The following is a 16,924-nucleotide window of genomic DNA, read 5'->3' as shown; positions in this document are numbered from 1 at the left end:
AATGTAATTAAAAAAAAAAAACCTCCTGTATTAGACTGTTAGCTAAGAGCAGGAATTTTTGTCCATTTTGTTCACTGCCACAATGAATGGTCTATTAGATTTGCATATCCATGAAGCCATTTTTATGTTAATATTTAAGAATGTAGGTGTTACCTCCCCACACAAATATGGTTGAAGTTAGCATACCAGAAACATTTGTAACTCATCAGTACAGTGTGTTATTTCTTGCCCAGGATTACTAGATCTGATTACTGGGGTGAAAAAAAGGAGAAAGTTTAGGAGTTTCCCTTATGTGAACTATTTCTTTTGTGAATTGATTGCAAGTTAGGCATGTAATTCAGATGGAGAATTAAAGTCTATGGTGCCATAGAGAATTTTAAGAAGAGCCATTAGGAGAAGCACAGTGTGTATATTTAATGACCCATATCTTTTGTGTTATTGACAAGTAAACATTTCTATATTACTGTGTACAGCATGATGTTTCTAAATGTGTATACAACGTGGAATGGCTTAATCCAGCGAGGTAATGTGCAGTATCTCACATACTTACCTTTTTTTTTTTTTTTTGGTGGGGGGTGAGAACACTTAAAATCTACTCTTTCTGTTTGTTTGTTTTGTTTTTGTTTTTTTTGAGATGGAGTCTCACTCTGTCGCCCAGGCTAGAGTGCAGTGGCGCGATCTTGGCTCACCACAACCTCCGCCTCCCGGGTTTCAAGCGATTTTCCTGCGTCAGCCTCCTGAGTAGCCAGGATTACAGGCGCCCACCACCATGTCCATCTAATTTTTGTATTTTTTTTTTTTTTTGAGATGGAGTCTCGCTCTGTCGCCCAGGCTGGAGTGCAGTGGCCAGATCTCAGCTCACTGCAAGCTCCGCCTCCTGGGTTTACGCCATTCTCCTGCCTCAGCCTCCGGAGTAGCTGGAACTACAGGCGCCCGCCACCTCGCCCGGCTAGTTTTTTGTATTTTTTAGTAGAGACAGGGTTTCACCGTGTTAGCCAGGATGGTCTCGATCTCCTGACCCGTGATCCACCCATCTTGGCCTCCCAAAGTGCTGGGATTACAGGCTTGAGCCACCGCGCCTGACCTTAATTTTTGTATTTTTAGTAGAGATGGGGTTTCACCATGTTAATCAGACTGGTCTCGAACTCCTGACCTCAGGTGATCCACCTGCCTCTGCCTCCGAAACTGCTGGGATTACCGGTGTGAGCCACCACGCGTGGTGGAGAAACACTTTTAATAACTATACTACAACTTTTATGTTCAGAAATTTTTGCCTTTACTCTTACCATATCTAAAATCTACTCTTAACAATACAATGCAATACATTGTTGTTGACTAAGTCACCATATTGTCCAATAGATCTCTTGAACTTATTCTTTCTGTCTAACTGAAATTTTGTATCCTTTGACTAAGAAGACTGGCATCTTTAATGTGTTGACTTAGAAAAGACCACATATTGTTAGGAAAGAGGTTCTGTATAGAAGACAATTGACAATGGGAAAGGCATAACCACTGTTCCATTCACCTGAAGACACTGACCAGGCAGCCAGGAATTGTAGATGTGGGTTTTCTAATGGCTCATTCAGCCCCCCGTCTGCTGGCTATGTGCAAGTTACTGTGCTTGGTGTCTTGGGAGTAGATGGGGATGGACTGCCCTGCCCCCTAAAAGCTCAGGAGGCAGAGGCTGCAAGATGGTAAGGATAGAATGCAATCACAGGCGAACCAGCTTTCCTGGTAGAGAGTAGGATAAGCTGATGTCTGGCAGGGAGAAGCAGTCAGGGAAGACATGGGGAGGAGGCGGCGGCAGCATCAAGTGGAGCACTGGAAAGCAGCAGTAGGACTTCAGCAGGTGGAGAAAGGCCCCAGAACAGCCTGTGCCTTGGATGCTGCTGGCACTTTAATGATCTGAAGATCTCATCAGAAAGTAGATTCTGATTCTGTAGTTCAAGGGGAGGAAGCAAAGATTCTACATTTCTCACAAGCTCTAAAGGACAAGTCTCTAGAGGACCACAGAGCTGCCTGCCTCTGCTTCCTTGTCCTGTGAAGTGGAGGCCAGCCTGGAAGCAGCAGCACAGGCTTCAGATGCCATTGAACTGAGCGGAGCGGGAGCCCAAGACTGATCTGGCTTTAGGTGCTCGAAACCTTTCTTTGATCACAGGGCCATTAACTCTGCCTTTGGGCCTCCTCCTTCTCCTGAAATCCCCTTTTAAAAGTTCACTTGGTAATTTCCATCGATATCTATTTGATTTTATGATCTGTGAACTCTTAGGACATATTGCCAGAATGTTGCTTTGGTCCTTCAGAAAAAAAATTATTCTTTTTTCTTTTTTTGAGACGGAATTTCATTCTTGTTGCCCAGGCTGGAGTGCAATGGCGCGATCTCAGCTCACTGCAACCTCCACCTCCCAGGTTCATGCGATTCTTCTGCCTCAGCCTCCCGAGTAGCTGGGATTACAGACATCTGCCACCATGCCTAGCAAATTTTGTATTTTTAGTAGAGATGGGGTTTCTCCATGTTGTTCAGGCTGGTCTCGAACTCCCGACCTCTGGTGATCCACCCACCTTGGCCTCCCAAAGTACTGGGATTACAGGCGTGAACCACAGTGCCCAGCCTAGAAATTTATTCTATTATTGGTAGATTTCTTAATGTTTTTTTTTTAATAAGCTGCCATCTTCTTGTGATCAAGTTCAAAAAATATATTTTTTAAAACCATATGAATTAATGAGGTGGGCCTCTTGTTCCCGCCTAATTGGGGGAAGAGGAGATTATATCAATCATCATTTTAAAGCTGTCAGGAGTCTCAGTTAACCTGTGTAACTTTAGCAGGAGCCACCAAGGTAACTGCAGATGGCCTAAGTTGGATACCATCAGAATTCTGCTCTTGCAGTGTTTGGGATAATTGTGGTGGAGACCATGAATTAGAAACACACATAGGCAATACCCACTTACTTATTGGTGGCAGGGGAAGACCTAGAAACATCGTAGAGATGTTTCTGCTTCCTCCCAAGGGCCAGCAGTTTACACCCGCGGGCCACATCACACCAGATTGATTTTAGTGTATGTGGTGGGCCTTCACTGTTTACATTAGTAATTTGATCCTTTCATTAAGACCCCTGCACCTATTCTTTGTGTAAGAATTGAAGCAGGTCTGATTTCCGACAGTTACAATGCTGTCCCCAGTATATTGGGGCAGTATATTGTTGTTGTTCAGTATTATTTAAGCATGGCAGGTACGTATGTCCACAGATGTATACTAAATATATACATACATATATGTTTCCAATTTTCTTCCTAGATCTTGGCCCTGATTGCATTCATCTGTATAGAGACCATCATGGCGTGCTCCCCGTGTGAAGGCCTCTACTTTTTTGAGTTTGTGAGCTGCAGTGCGTTTGTGGTGACTGGCGTCTTGCTGATTATGTTCAGTCTCAACCTGCACATGAGGATCCCACAGATCAACTGGAACCTGACAGTGAGTACAAGTGGCCACTCTGGCCACGAAAGGATCACGTGCCGGTTGGCTCCAAGGAAAAGTTGGAATCTCTCTAGGTTGTGTTTGGTTCTAGTTCATTTTGATCCTTAAATATTCCATTTTAATTCAACTGTGAAATTTTAAATTTCTTTACTGGGTTGAGTAAAACTACAAAATAAGCTGAATCTTAACTAATGGGGGAAACATCGTAACAATTATTTTGGCCACTTTAAATATGTCATTTCAGTTTTGCGATCGTCTGAGAAGACTGGTCATGTTGATATTTGGAGAATATGGGAAATAATACGGTGTAGACATTTACATATTTTTCAGACTGCACCTAAAAGCCATTTATAAAAATATTGATTCTGGAAGAATTGAAAATGTGAATGAAAATGCCAATAACTTACAGAGCCTAGGAATTTTTTTTTTTTTTTCGAGGTGGAATGTCACTCTTGTCGCCCAGGTTGGAGTGCAGTGGCATGATCTCGGGCTCACTGCAAGCTCCGCCTCCCAGGTTCACGCCTTTCTCCTACCTCAGCCTCCCGAGTAGCTGGGACTACAGGTGCCTGCCACCATGCCCGGCTAATTTTTTTGTGTTTTTTTAGTAGAGACAGGGTTTCACCGTGTTAGCCAGGATTCGCCTCAGCCTCCCAAAGTGCTGGGATTACAGGCGTGAGCCACGCGCCCAACCTGAGCCTAGGAATATTATTAAATTCAAAGCAGCTAGGAGGACCTGGGGGGTTTGGTGGTTTGATCAGAAAGTCTTGAGTGGAAACCTGCCCTTTTCTCCCCATGGTTTGGATTCTTAGCCCTGTTTGGCCACCCTTGTTAATCAGACAGGAAGCACAGAGCTGGTCAGTCCTAGACTCCCTTTCCTAGACTGTGTCCTTACTGTGCTGAATGAGAAAGGGATTTTAATATCATTTGGTTTTCTTGATATTTATTTGCAAATTAGCATGTGCAAGAGCTTAAAGGGAGTCAATCAGGGAAATCCACGTAAGCATCGTCGGCTGCCTCACCCTGCTGTGCCTGTGGGATGAAAATGCCGTGGAAACCTCAGCTGCTGAGGGGGAAGCAGGAGGAGAGTGCCTCAGACCAGCTACCCTTCCCTGAGATCGGGAGCCACACAGAAGCCACACATGGCTCTGTGTGTGGCTGCTGCTGGGCCCATGAGAAAGTGTGGGCCCCAAGGAGGAGGCTGGAGCTGCCATCTCCTTGGCAGGGCTGCTCTCCCAGTGTGCCCTGGGTGGGGAAGGTCCTCCTTACAGGTGCTCTCTGGGTTGTCCTACCTGGCACAGACTCCTAAAGGAGGAAAAAGGAGAGCTGCTGATCTAGAAAAGTAGATGTCAGTTAAAAACTAAGCTGTTTTTTGTCTTAGCACCGAAAGCTGAGAAAAATGTGGTGGTATTTTAAATTTAAGCTCTAAAACCTCAAGATAACTAGAAGCATTTTGTCTGAGTTTTTGTGACAGGTTGTAATGTCTCAACTATTTTTAAAATGAGGTTTATGTTATCCATAAGAAAATGCTTACAGAGCATGTAGTAGACAGTTTAAGAGAACTTTGCAAACCTCCTGCAGTTAAAATGCTCATACCATGGATGCAGGGTCAGGGTCAAGGTCAGCATCTTGTTCATTGCTATCCTACTTGCCTGGTGTTCCTGAAGCCTGTCAATAAATACTTGTTGAGTAAGGGGCTGGGCTGTGAAATCCTGCGGGAGGACCTATTTGACAAAGAAGCAGCTGCTGGAAAGGTTAAGATTGGGCCTGTGGCTGAGTGGTGATGTGATCACTTGAGAATACTGTCCTGTTCGTTGGGATCCATTCCAGGCTTTCTACTCTTTTGGAGCAGATAAAAGCTGTGTGTTTGCCCAACAAAAGGCCATATATATTACATGAACTTGAGGAGATGGTACCTTTTTTTTTTTTTTTTTTTTGAGATGGAGTCTTGCTCTGTCGCCTAGGCTGGAGTGCAATGGCGTGATCTCGGCTCACTGCAACCTTTGCCTCTTGGGTTCAAGTGATTCTCCTGTCTCAGCCTGCTGAGTAGCTGGGATTACAGGCGTGCACCACCATGCCCAGCTAATTTTTGTATTTTTAGTAGAGACGAGGTTTCGCCACATTGGCCAGGCTGGTCTCCAACTCCTGACCTTAGGTGATCTGCCCACCTCGGCCTCCCAAAGTGCTGAAGTTACAGGTGTGAGCCACCACGTCCAGCCAAGATGGTACCTATTAAAGGCAGCTCGTGTCCAATGTTCTCTGAGAGGGGTGAAAAAGTGAGCTCCTCAGGGCCCATCTTAGCTCATCAACTCGCTACAGAAGGGTTAGCCTTGGCTGTGTTGTGTTTCTATAACAAGGTGGTGGGAGTATTGGGAGTATTTTTGTCTCCAGCAGAGCCAGCCTGATGGTTAAAATAGGGTATGATTGGTATGGATTTAAAAACACAGGTCATTCCCGGAGCCCAGGTTGACATAAATATGGATGAGAAATGATAAATAAGGAGGACAATGCATAATTTTCTGCAAGCATAATTTGATGGAATTTGAAAGATTCTGTTAATGTCAAGTTTTTGGTTTGGGTTGTGTTTTCTTTTTTGGATGGATTGTGGGACTTGTTCTTCAATATATATATATCTCAAAAAAGTATATATATATATACTTTTTTATTTTTTGAGACGGAGTTTTGCTCTTGTTGCCCAGGCTGGAGTGCAATGGTGCAATCTTGGCTCACCACAACCTCCACCTTCTTGGTTCAAATGATTCTCCTGCCTCAGCCTCCCGAGTAGCTGGGATTACAGGCATGCACCACCATGACCAGCTAATTTTTTTGTATTTTTAGTAGAGAGGGGGTTTCTCCATGTTGGTCAGACTGGTCGTGGACTCCCAACCTCAGGTGATCTGCCCGCCTCAGCCTCCCAAAGTGCTGGGATTGCAGGCGTGAGCCGCCACGCCTGGTGATATTTGTTTTGCTCTGTGTCCTAGGAGCTCACACACTCACATATTCCACCCCTGTTTACTTTGATTAGTGCCACAGGGCTCCTCCTTTCCTCCCCTTCCCTTCTGGGATGTGATGCTATCTAAAAGGCATGTCTGATCCTCCCCCATCCCAAAAGCCTGCCAGTGGCTCCTACTCAACTGGCCCTAGAGCCCAGGGCCAGCTCAGCCAGACTTCCCTGAAGAGGAGCTCTGCACCTGCCTTCTCTACTTCCCCCTCTCCTAATCTCTCTTTTCTAATCTCTTATTGTCAAATTCTGAAAAAATTATGAAAGTAAATATGGAGTTTAATATACAGTCACCACCTGGGTCAACAAATAGGAGATTGTCAACACCCCAGAAGCTTCCCATGTGTATTTTCCAGCCAAACACACCTCCTGCCCCTTCCCCCAGTCCACCATCCTGACTATGTGGTGGTCTTGCCCAGTTCATCTTCAGCCCACTCCAGTCTGGTGGCATTGAAAGTCCCCTGGTCAGGAGCCTGGGATGGGGCCTCCGTGTTCCTGGATCCTCTGGTTGCTCTTGGGTTCTCACCCTACCCAACGTCCTGGCAGTGTCTGCTATGGGGCACTCTGTCCCTCCTGCCATACTCTCTCATCTTGCATCCTGACCCCCCACACTGTCCTGTTTTTCTTCTTCCGCTTTGGTCACCTTTTCTTAGTGGGGTCTGTGGCCCCGGAGACCTCTTAGGCCTCTATCTCAGAACCTAGGCCGGGTGCTGTGGTGGGTTGAGAACAGTTGGCAATCACCCGTAGGGTCCACTGGCTGAGCCCTGAGCCCTTGTGTTTTGTTTTTTTTCTGATACCAAATACATTTTCCACACCAAGCTGTTCTGTAATTCTTTGACTCTGACTGGATATTCAACAGTTCCATTCAATTCTGACACTAACTCTCAGGGTTAGCACAGATCCCACAGGTGAGGGCCCAGTCCCACAAGATGGCCCCACTTTAGACACCAGCTGCAAAAGGGGCGCCGAGGCACTTCTGTCTGGCTGAGTACAGATTCGATGGTTTCCACCGCCCCTCCTCAGGTTCAGTCATTTTCTGCAGTGACTCACAGGACTCAGGAAGGTGCTTTACTTAAACAATCACTGATATGTTTTAAAGGATAAAACTCAGGAACAGCCACATGGGAGAGATCCATAGGGTGAGGCCGTCAGATGCAGGAGCCTCTGTCCTTATGGAGTCAGAATGAGCTCCACTCAGAAGCTCCCCAGACCCCATCGTTTAGATATTTTTTCTGGAGATTTCACTAGGTAGGCATGACTGATTGGCCATTTGGTGATTGAACTCAGTGTCCAGCTCCTCTAACTTCCCTGGAGGTCCAGGGGATGGGGCTGAAAATTCCTACTCTCTAATCACCTGGCTGGCTTTTCTGGCGACCTGCCCTGATCCTGAAGCTGTGTACCACCCTATTCCCACAAAAGTCACTTCATTAGCGTAAACTTGGGTATGATTGAAAGGGACTCATTATGAATAACAACAGACGCTCATATCACTCACGAGATTCAAGGATTTGATTAAATATTTTTCATTGTAGCACACTCATTCTTTCTGGGACCCAGTTTCCTCATCTATGAAAGTAGAACAAAACTTGTTCATTTTGGATCATAATTTAGAATTCACTGGGAGTGATGTGATTGGCACAGTGACTCCATAGATAGTAGCTGCTACTGTCATCAACATTATAATTATCCCTTTGATCCTGGGGCCGTTCAAGTACAAGTGAGTGCAAAGCGTGGGCCGAGTGCTTGCAAACGTTCTTGTCTCCTGGATGTGTAGGACAGAGGCTAGAGCCAGCCACACAGCACATTGGTTTGAGGGCCAACCAGGATTGCAATGACAGCCCCAGGCTGATTCTGTGTACAAATATTTCATCTGTTATCAGTTCAGCCTTGATTTGTTTCATGGCCCAGGAACTCAAGTGCTTGATGCTGACTAAGATTTGCAGTATTCCAGTATTGAGCCTTTCAAATTGTGTGAATAATAAGTGCTTATTGTAAACAAAACAAAACAAAACAAAAAACAAACCCCCCAAAACTAGAAGATAATAGGTAATTTAAAAAAAATCATCTGATGACTGAAGAGAAATGAAAACTTGTCCACACAGAAGCTTGTAGGTTCACAGCTACATTATCTGTAATAACCAAAAAGTAGAAATAAATGTGCATCAACTGATGAAGGATAAATAACATGTGGTGTATCTATACAATCGACTATTATTCAGTAATAAAAAGGAATGAGTACTGATACATGCTACAACATGAATAAACCTTAGAACCATTATACTAAATGGAAGAGGCCAGGCACGAAAGACATGTTATATCATTCTATTTGTATGAAATGTCCAGAATATTTGCATATTTGTGGCAGAGTTCGCACACACGCGCGCACACACACACACACACACACAAATGTCCAGAATAGGCAAATCCATAGAGACAGAAAGCAGATTGGTGGTTGCCTAGGGTTGGGGGAGGAATGAGGAATAACTGCTAATGTGTACGAGGCTGTTTTTGGAGTGCTAAAAACGTTCTAAAATTACATTGTGATTGAATTGTATACTTTAATTGGGTGTATGTTATGGTATGTGAATTATATCTCAATAAAGCTGTTTAAAAATACGCGATATGACCCACTGAAGGGTAACCACTTAAAACACTTGAGTATGAATCCTAAACTGTTCTCTCTAGGCTGTTTTTCGCATATGCATTGTGTTGTGATATGTGAGTGCAGAAAAATAGAACCATTAAAGTCATGCATTTTCTTTTAAATTATTGTACCTTCCATGTTAAATATACAACAACATCATTATTTTTAATGACTGCATAGTGTTCCATTATGGAAATCCCATTTTATTGAACAACTCCCCTATTGAGCACTTTGCGTGCTTCCTTATACTTAGACCTTTTCGCCTTATATCATTTATTTATTCACTTTTTTGGAGACAGAGTCTCATCCTGTCCCCCAGGCTGCAGTGCAGAGGCGAGGTCTTCGTTCACTGCAGCCTCGACCTCCTGGGCTCAAGCAATCCTCCCACCTCAGCCTTCCAAGTAGCTGGGACTACAGGAATGCACTACCATGCCTGGCTAATTGTTTTGAATTTTTTGTAGAGACAGGGTTTTGCCGTGTTTCCCAGGCTGGTCTCGAACTCCTGAGCTCAAACAATCCACCCACTTCAGCCTCCCAAATATTGGGATTACAGGCAGGAGCCACCGTGCCTGGCCCCCAGTATGATTTTTTTTTTTTCCGAGACGGAGTCTCGCTCTGTCTCTCAGGCTGGAGTGCAAAGCTCACTGCAACCTTTGTTTCCCAGGTTCAAGTGTTTCCTCTGCCTCAGCCTCCCGAGTAACTGGGTTACAGGCATGTGCCACCACACCCAGCTAATTTTTGTATTTGTTTAGTAGAGACGTGGTCTCGCCATGTTGGCCAGGCTGGTCTAGAATTCCTGATCTCAGGTGATTCGCCTGCCTCGGCCTCCCAAAGTGCTGGGATTACAGGCATGAGCCACCACTCCCAGCCCCCACTATGATATTTAAGATGGATTTCCAAGTGTAGGATTCATAGGAAAATGACATGAACCTCTTTAAAACCCTTGATACCTATTGGCAGTGGTTTTCCAGGAAGTTGTGTCATTGAAGCCCTTCTTGTTGGTCTTCTCACTATCTCCAACACACACGCTTACCCCAGGTGTATAGTCTGCTAGTCCCACAGGTGAATAGTAGTATATGATTGCCAATTTAATTTTCATTTCTTTGGCTATAAGTAAATTTGAATATTTGTTCCTGCTTATTACCCAGTAGTATTCTTTTTCAAATTGCTTATGTATGTCCTTTTCTCACTTTGTTACTTTTCCTCATTAATTTGCAAGAGCTATTTATAAATTAAAGATATTGAAATTTTTTTTTTTTTTTTGGTTTTTTGGTTTTTGAGACGGAGTGTCACTCAGCCACCCAGGCTGGAGTGCAGTGGCGCGATCTTGGCTCATTGCAACCACCATCTCCCGGGTTCAAGCAATTCTCCTGCCTCGGCCTCTCGAGTAGCTGGGATTACAGGCACCTGCCATCACGCCTGGCTAATTTTTGTATTTTAGTAGAGATGGGATTTCACCATGTTGGCCAGTTTTGTCTTGAATTCCTGACTTCAGGTGATCCGCCTGCCTCAGCCTCCCAAAGTGTTAGGATTATAGACATGAGACACTGCGCCCGGCCAAATTTTTTTTTTTTTGAGACAGAGTCTTGCTCTGTCACCCAGGCTGGAGTGCAGGGGTACAGTTTTGCTCATTGCATCCTCTGCCTCCCAGAATCCAGCAATTCTCCTGACTCAGCCTCCTGAGTAGCTGGCACTGCAGGCACCCACCACCACGTCCAGCTAATTTTTTGTGTTTTTAGTAGAGACAGTGGTTCACCATGTTGGCCAGGGTGGTCTCAAACTCCTGACCTCAAGTGGTCCACCTGCCTCAGCCACCCACAGTGCTGGGATTACAGACGTGAGCCACTGTGCCTGGCCAATATTGACCATTTTGTCAAATGGTTATTTAAGGTTTAATATTTGTCAAGATTATACTTGAAGGTTTCTACATTTGGTATAATGCTTAGAAAGTTCTTCTTGACCAGGGTTATTTAAACACACACACATACTTTTGTGGTTTTGCTTTTTAAATGTAATTTTTATTCTCTTTGATTTATTTTGCTTTAAGGTGTTAGGTAGGAATACACATTTTTGAAATTATTTGTTCAATAGTTGCTTAACATTGTCATTTGTTTCCTCACTACCTTTCTTTTTAAAATACAGCACTGTGTTTCAAATGGCACTATTCCATTGTCATACTCAATAGAATTAGCAATATTTAATTTTATTTAATATCCAGTTCATATTCAGATTTTCCCTTTGTCTCACAATGTCTTTTTTTTTTTTTTTTTTTGAGACAGTCTTGCTTTGTCACCCAGGCTGGAGTGCAGTGGCCGGATCTCAGCTCACTGCAAGCTCCACCTCCCGGGTTTATGCCATTCTCCTGCCTCAGCCTCCCGAGTAGGTGGGACTACAGCCGCCCGCCACCTCGCCTGGCTAGTTTTTTGTATTTTTTAGTAGAGACGGGGTTTCACCATGTTACCTAGGATGGTCTCGATCTCCTGACCTCGTGGTCTGCCCGTCTCGGCCTCCCAAAGTGCTGGGATTACAGGCTTGAGCCACCGGGCCCGGCCCACGGTGTCTTTTTACTTTTTTTTTTATTTGTTTTTGAAACAGAGCTTTGCTCTGTCGCCCAGGCTGGAGTGCAGTGGCGCGATCTCGGCAAACTACAAGCTCCATCTCCCGGGTTTACGTCATTTTCCTACCTTAGCTTCCCCAGTAGCTGGGACTACAGGTGCACACCACCAGGCCTGGCTAATTTTTGTTGTATTTTTTGGTAGAGATAGGGTTTCACCATGTTAGCCAGGATGGTCTCAATCTCCTGACCTCGTGATCCGCCCACCTTGGCCTCCCAAAATGCTAGGATTACAGGCGTGAGCTGCTGCGCCCGGCCAACATTTGTTTTGTTCAAATCTTGATGCACACAAGGTCCCCGCAAACAGCTCCATTCCCCCAGCCCTGCGCTTTTGTTGTTGTTGTTGAGACAGAGTCTCTCTCTGTTGCTCAGAGGAGTGCAGTGGCGCATTCTGGGCTCACTGCAACCTCTGCCTCCCGGGTTCAAGCAGGTCTCCTGCCTCAGCCTCCTGAGTAGCTGGGACTACAGGCGCATGCTACTATGCCCAGCTAATTTTTTTTTTTTTTTTTTTGAGAGGGAGTCTCACTCTGTCGCCCAGGCTGGAGTGCAGTGGCAAGATCTTGGCTCATTGCAACCTCCACCTCTTGGCCTCTAGCGATTCTCTTGCCCCAGCCTGCCGAGTAACTGGGACTACAGGTGCATGCCACTGTGCCTGGCTAATTTTTTGTGTTTTAGTAGAGATGGGGTTTTGCTATGTTGCCTAGGGTGGTCTCGAACTCCTGAGCTCAGGCAATCCACCCACCTCAGCCTCCCAAAGTGCTGGGATTACAGGTGTGAGCCACCACACCTGGCCACGGCTAATTTTGTATTTTTAGTAGAGATGGGGTCCAGCTAATTTTTGTATTTTTAGTAGAGACGGGGTTTTACCATGTTTGCCAGGCTGGTCTCTATCTCCTGACCTCAGGTGATCCGCCCACCTCGGCCTCCCAAAGTGCTGGGATTATAGGCGTGAGTCACCATACCTGGCCCCCCTTTTTCTTTTTATTCTGTTGACTTGTTAGAAAAACTGGGTCATTTATCCTGTAGAGGGTCCTGCAGTTGAGTTGACTGTGTGCACCCTCATGGTAGTGTTTCACATGTCCTTCTTTCCCCATCTCTGTGACCTAGTTATTGGTCTCAGGGCAATGTGGTGCCATAGCAGCTGCTCTGATAATTGAAATGTTTTCTGATCTGCTCTGCCCTTGAGGCAGCCACTTGTCACATGTGGCTGCCGAGCACTTGAATTGTGGCTAGTGTGATTGAAGAGTGGAATTTTTTATCTTATATGAATTAGTTTAACTTTAGTCACACATGGCTAGTGTTTGCCCTATTGGACAGCACAGTCCTAGAAGCTCAATTATATTTAGATTCATCTTTTAAGCAAGTGCTTCAGTATTTAAATATAATTCAGTGGGATTTGAGGAGGCAGATATGTTATGCTCTTATTGGCAGTTGCTGGCATTTTTTTCCCCTGGTTTAATCTGGTCCCTTAGCCTCAGATCATATTGGAAGATTATTTTGTATCTTTTTAAAATAGGCTTTTTGAAATTTTTTTCCCTGTATTCGCTGATCCCATTCATCATCTCATTCTCCATTCACTATTGTTAATGATCATTGCTAACACAAATTTAAAACTATGGATACTCCTACAACTTTAACATTTTTGACTGTTTTCTCTTTTCTTTTTCTTTCTTTCTTTTTTTTTTTTTTTTGAGATGGAGTTTCGCTCTTGTTGCCTAGGCTGGAGTGCAGTGTTGCAGTCTCAGCTCACGGCAACCTCCACCTCCCGGGTTCCAGCAATTCTCCTGCCTCAGCCTCCTGAGTAGCTGGGATTACAGGCATGTGCCACGACACCCGGCTAAATTTTGTATTTTTAGTAGAGACGGGGTTTTTCCGTGTTGGTCAGGCTGGTCTCGAACTCCCAACCTTAGCTGATCCGCCCGCCTCGGCCTCCTAAAGTGCTGGGATTACAGGCATGAGCCACCGTGCCTGGCCTGTTTGTTTTCTAGCCCTTTGCTGCATCTCTATTTTTAAAAAGTCACTGTTAATGTCGATACTGTTTTATTTGATGTTTGACCTCACAGTGTATTATATTTTCCCCTTGTTTCTGAATAGTCTTTGCTTTGAGAAGTATATTCTATATTCTCTTTTTACCCCTATAGCATCTTACCAGAGCTGAGTGTAACTAAATGCTTTCTGGTTTGAATTTGTGAAAAATTTGCCCTGGCTTACGCAGGTCGTAGCTGAAACCCATCCTGCTGGCAGATGTATCTGAGCAGAGCTTTCCGTGAGCCAGGAGCAGGTTGGTTGTCTGCTGCAAGGCTCAGCACTGTTACGATGCCAGCATTGTCTCTTTACATCTTATTTTATTATTTTATTGAGACAGAGTCTTGCTTTGTCACCCGGGCTGGAGTGCAGTGGCGCGATCTTAACTCACTGCAACCTCTACCTCCCGGGTTCAAGTGATTCTCATGCTTCAGTTGCCCAAGTAGCTGGGATTACAGGTGTGCACCACCATGCCCAGCTAATTTTTGTATTTTTAGTAGAGATGGGGTTTCACCATGTTGACCAGGCTGGTCTCGAACACCTGACCTCAAGTGATCCATCCACAGCCTCCCAAACTGCTGGGATTACAGGTGTGAGCCACCGCACCAGCCATCTTTACATCTTCAAAAAGAGGAAATCGACCTTGGAGCCAGGCCAGACCAGAGGACCCATCAGGTGTTTATAGTGTAATCAGCCTGGCACTCAGGCAGTTTGGGCTTTTTCTTGAATTTTTTTTTCCTATAGAGGTTTTAGAGGTACTCTGTTATGACCCAGGCTACTGGGGGCCTCAGGCCAAAGTGGTAATAATAGAAGTGACAGTAAATGTGTAAGCAACCGTAGCTGTGGGCCAGGCACCATGCTGGGCTCTTTACCTGTATAGTTCCATTTAATTCCTTCAACAACTCTGGGAGGAATGGGGTACATTCTCAGGTAAAGCACAGAAGCAAAGTAGCTTGTCCAAAGTCATATGGGTGGTTTGGACCCTGCTTAGGCTGTGACCTTTCATTACCATGCTATGTTCCTTTCTACAAATAAGACAGGAGTTAAATCTATGAAACGGTGGATGTGTGCTGTGTGAGAAGCTTAGGAGAAAATTCTCCAGGCTTTAGTGACATAGAGGCTTGAAAGACTGCTTGAGAAAGAGCGTGAGGTCTGGCTGTGTGCTTTCTATGTGTGAAAGTTTGTTTTGAATGTCACATGTGAGTGCGGGGAATGCTGGAGGGATTTCACCAGTTTTAGTACATTTGGACCCCTGGAGAGCTTTGTCCATAGCAAGATGATTTGAGTGTGGTTTTTAAAGGATGGCACCAGACCTCTAAATGGTAATTACTGTTATCAATTTTGGTTAGTATTTCTTCAGAAAGGGTAGTGGGGTTGGTGAAAATGAAGATTTTGTGGTGGTGATTTATCAAGTAGTGTCATAAACTTTGCCTTCTTTTGTGTGACCAGTAACCCTGTGACATTGAGACTAAAATATGGAGCCACCAGGGAGGTTGGGTATTGTAGGTCTTATTTTGAAAGTTCTTCAGTTGCTTTTAGAGCAAAGATGGAATGGTTCTTCTCATTTGTTTTATTTTGTCTCTCTCTCTCTAGGATTTGGTCAACACTGGACTCAGCACTTTCCTTTTCTTTATTGCTTCAATCGTACTGGCTACTTTAAATCACAGAGCCGGAGCAGAAATTGCCGCCGTGGTAAGCAAACTCAAATGGTTAAAGCAGGCTGATCTGGGGACCTCCTGTGACCTGCTCGCCTGTCCCTGGCATTTGTCCTGCTCCCCCTCCTATGGCTTTTCCTTTGCTAAAGATGATGTTACTGGGCCAGTGGGGGTCCCAGTCCCTTCAGTGCTGTGGTTCTCAAAGTATGGGCCCCAGAACAGCAATCTCAGCATCTGTTAGACATCCTTAGGCTCCACTCCAGAGCTACTGAGTCAGAAATGTATTTGAATGAACCCTCTGGATGATACAGATGCATACTCAAGTTCAAGAACCCCTGCTTTGGTTCGTTTCCAACACAGTCCTTGATGATTGTCAGTGATGTTGTTTAAGAGCCTTACCTGGCCGGGCATGGTGGCTCACGCCTATAATCCCAGCACTTTGGAAGGCTGAGGCGGGCGGATCATGAGGTCAGGAGATTGAGACCACGGTGAAACCCCGTCTCTATCAAAAATACAAAAAAATTAGCTAGGTGTGGTGGCAGGTGCCTGTAGTCCCAGATACTCAGGAGGCTGAGGCAGGAGAATGGCGTGAACCCGGCAGGCGGAGCTTGCGGTGAGCTGAGATCACGCCACTGAACTCCAGCCTGGGCAACTGAGCGAGCCTCTGTCTCAAAAGAAAAAAAGAAAAAGAAAAAAAAGAAAGAGCCTTGCCTGCCTGGGGAAGGGAGGGGAGGGTTCTTGAATGCAGTCATGATGCCGTTTAGCAGTCACATGACATTTCAAGGTGGAAATGCCATGGCGGGTGGGGACCAGATAATGTAGGACTTTCCCTCTGCATGCCCTGCATTTCTGTATTGCTCTCAGTTTATGAGGAACAGGTATCCTTTTTGTAATGGGGGGATTAAAAGGTTTATAAATGATTAAACTAGCTGTTCTCTCAGGTACCACTCAGGAGATTTGTCAGTCTTAATAATTAAAACTCTGTGCTTCTCACTCTGGAGCTGCTTCCTTGGAGCTGCCCAGTGAGAGGCAGGTGTGGGATGGGGGCTGTGATGTGGAACGTTTGGCCCTGTGGCTTGATTTGGGACCCACATGCAAAACCCTGATTTTCTGTCTACGTTACATTTTGTCTGCACTGTATTTTCTCATCCGGGACCAGAGGCCCTGAAGGTGCAGTAAAAGAGGTACTTTTGTGATTTTTTTTTTTCTTATAGGTCCACAATACTTCAAAGGAAACCTTAGGCTGTCTTTAGGTCAGGCAAGATTTTCTGTGTGTCACATGACTAGAGACTCAGCCGTGGTGTGACAGCCACACATCCAGCAGGGCTGGGCACAGGCTTTCCTTTGACTCTGAGCCACCCTGTCATATGTATTTGAAACAAGACTTTAGATTAAATGGGGCTGCTGAGAGGGGAAAGAATGATCAAAGAATGAAGGCACAGGGTTGTAGTGGTCAGTTGGCAGAGCAGGAAGGGGCTGCACGTGGCTTGGGTCACCACGGAAGCCTTGGGG

The 16,924-nt window shown here is 45.1% G+C and overlaps 2 protein-coding genes across 3 annotated transcripts in view; one reads left to right on the top strand and one right to left on the bottom strand.

Moving 5' to 3' along the window:
• Window positions 1–16,924, bottom strand: part of LOC105491459 (CKLF like MARVEL transmembrane domain containing 3) — a 58,549-nt gene that overhangs the window by 24,158 nt on the left and 17,467 nt on the right. The gene's annotated exons all lie outside the window — the stretch shown is intronic.
• LOC105491460 (CKLF like MARVEL transmembrane domain containing 4) overlaps window positions 1–16,924 on the top strand; it is an 81,636-nt gene that overhangs the window by 57,239 nt on the left and 7,473 nt on the right. For both annotated transcript variants that reach the window (XM_011757949.2, XM_024795943.2), the window contains exons 2-3: window positions 3,297–3,473; window positions 15,351–15,449. In XM_011757949.2, coding sequence (XP_011756251.1) covers window positions 3,297–3,473; window positions 15,351–15,449 — 276 coding nt within the window. The remainder of the gene's footprint in view (window positions 1–3,296; window positions 3,474–15,350; window positions 15,450–16,924) is intronic.

The sequence above is a fragment of the Macaca nemestrina genome, chromosome 18 (genome assembly GCF_043159975.1).
Source record: "Macaca nemestrina isolate mMacNem1 chromosome 18, mMacNem.hap1, whole genome shotgun sequence".
NCBI classification, from domain to species: Eukaryota; Metazoa; Chordata; class Mammalia; order Primates; family Cercopithecidae; genus Macaca; species Macaca nemestrina.
The sequence above is the reverse complement of the archived record's forward strand: the minus strand, read 5'-3'. Positions and strand labels throughout refer to the sequence as shown.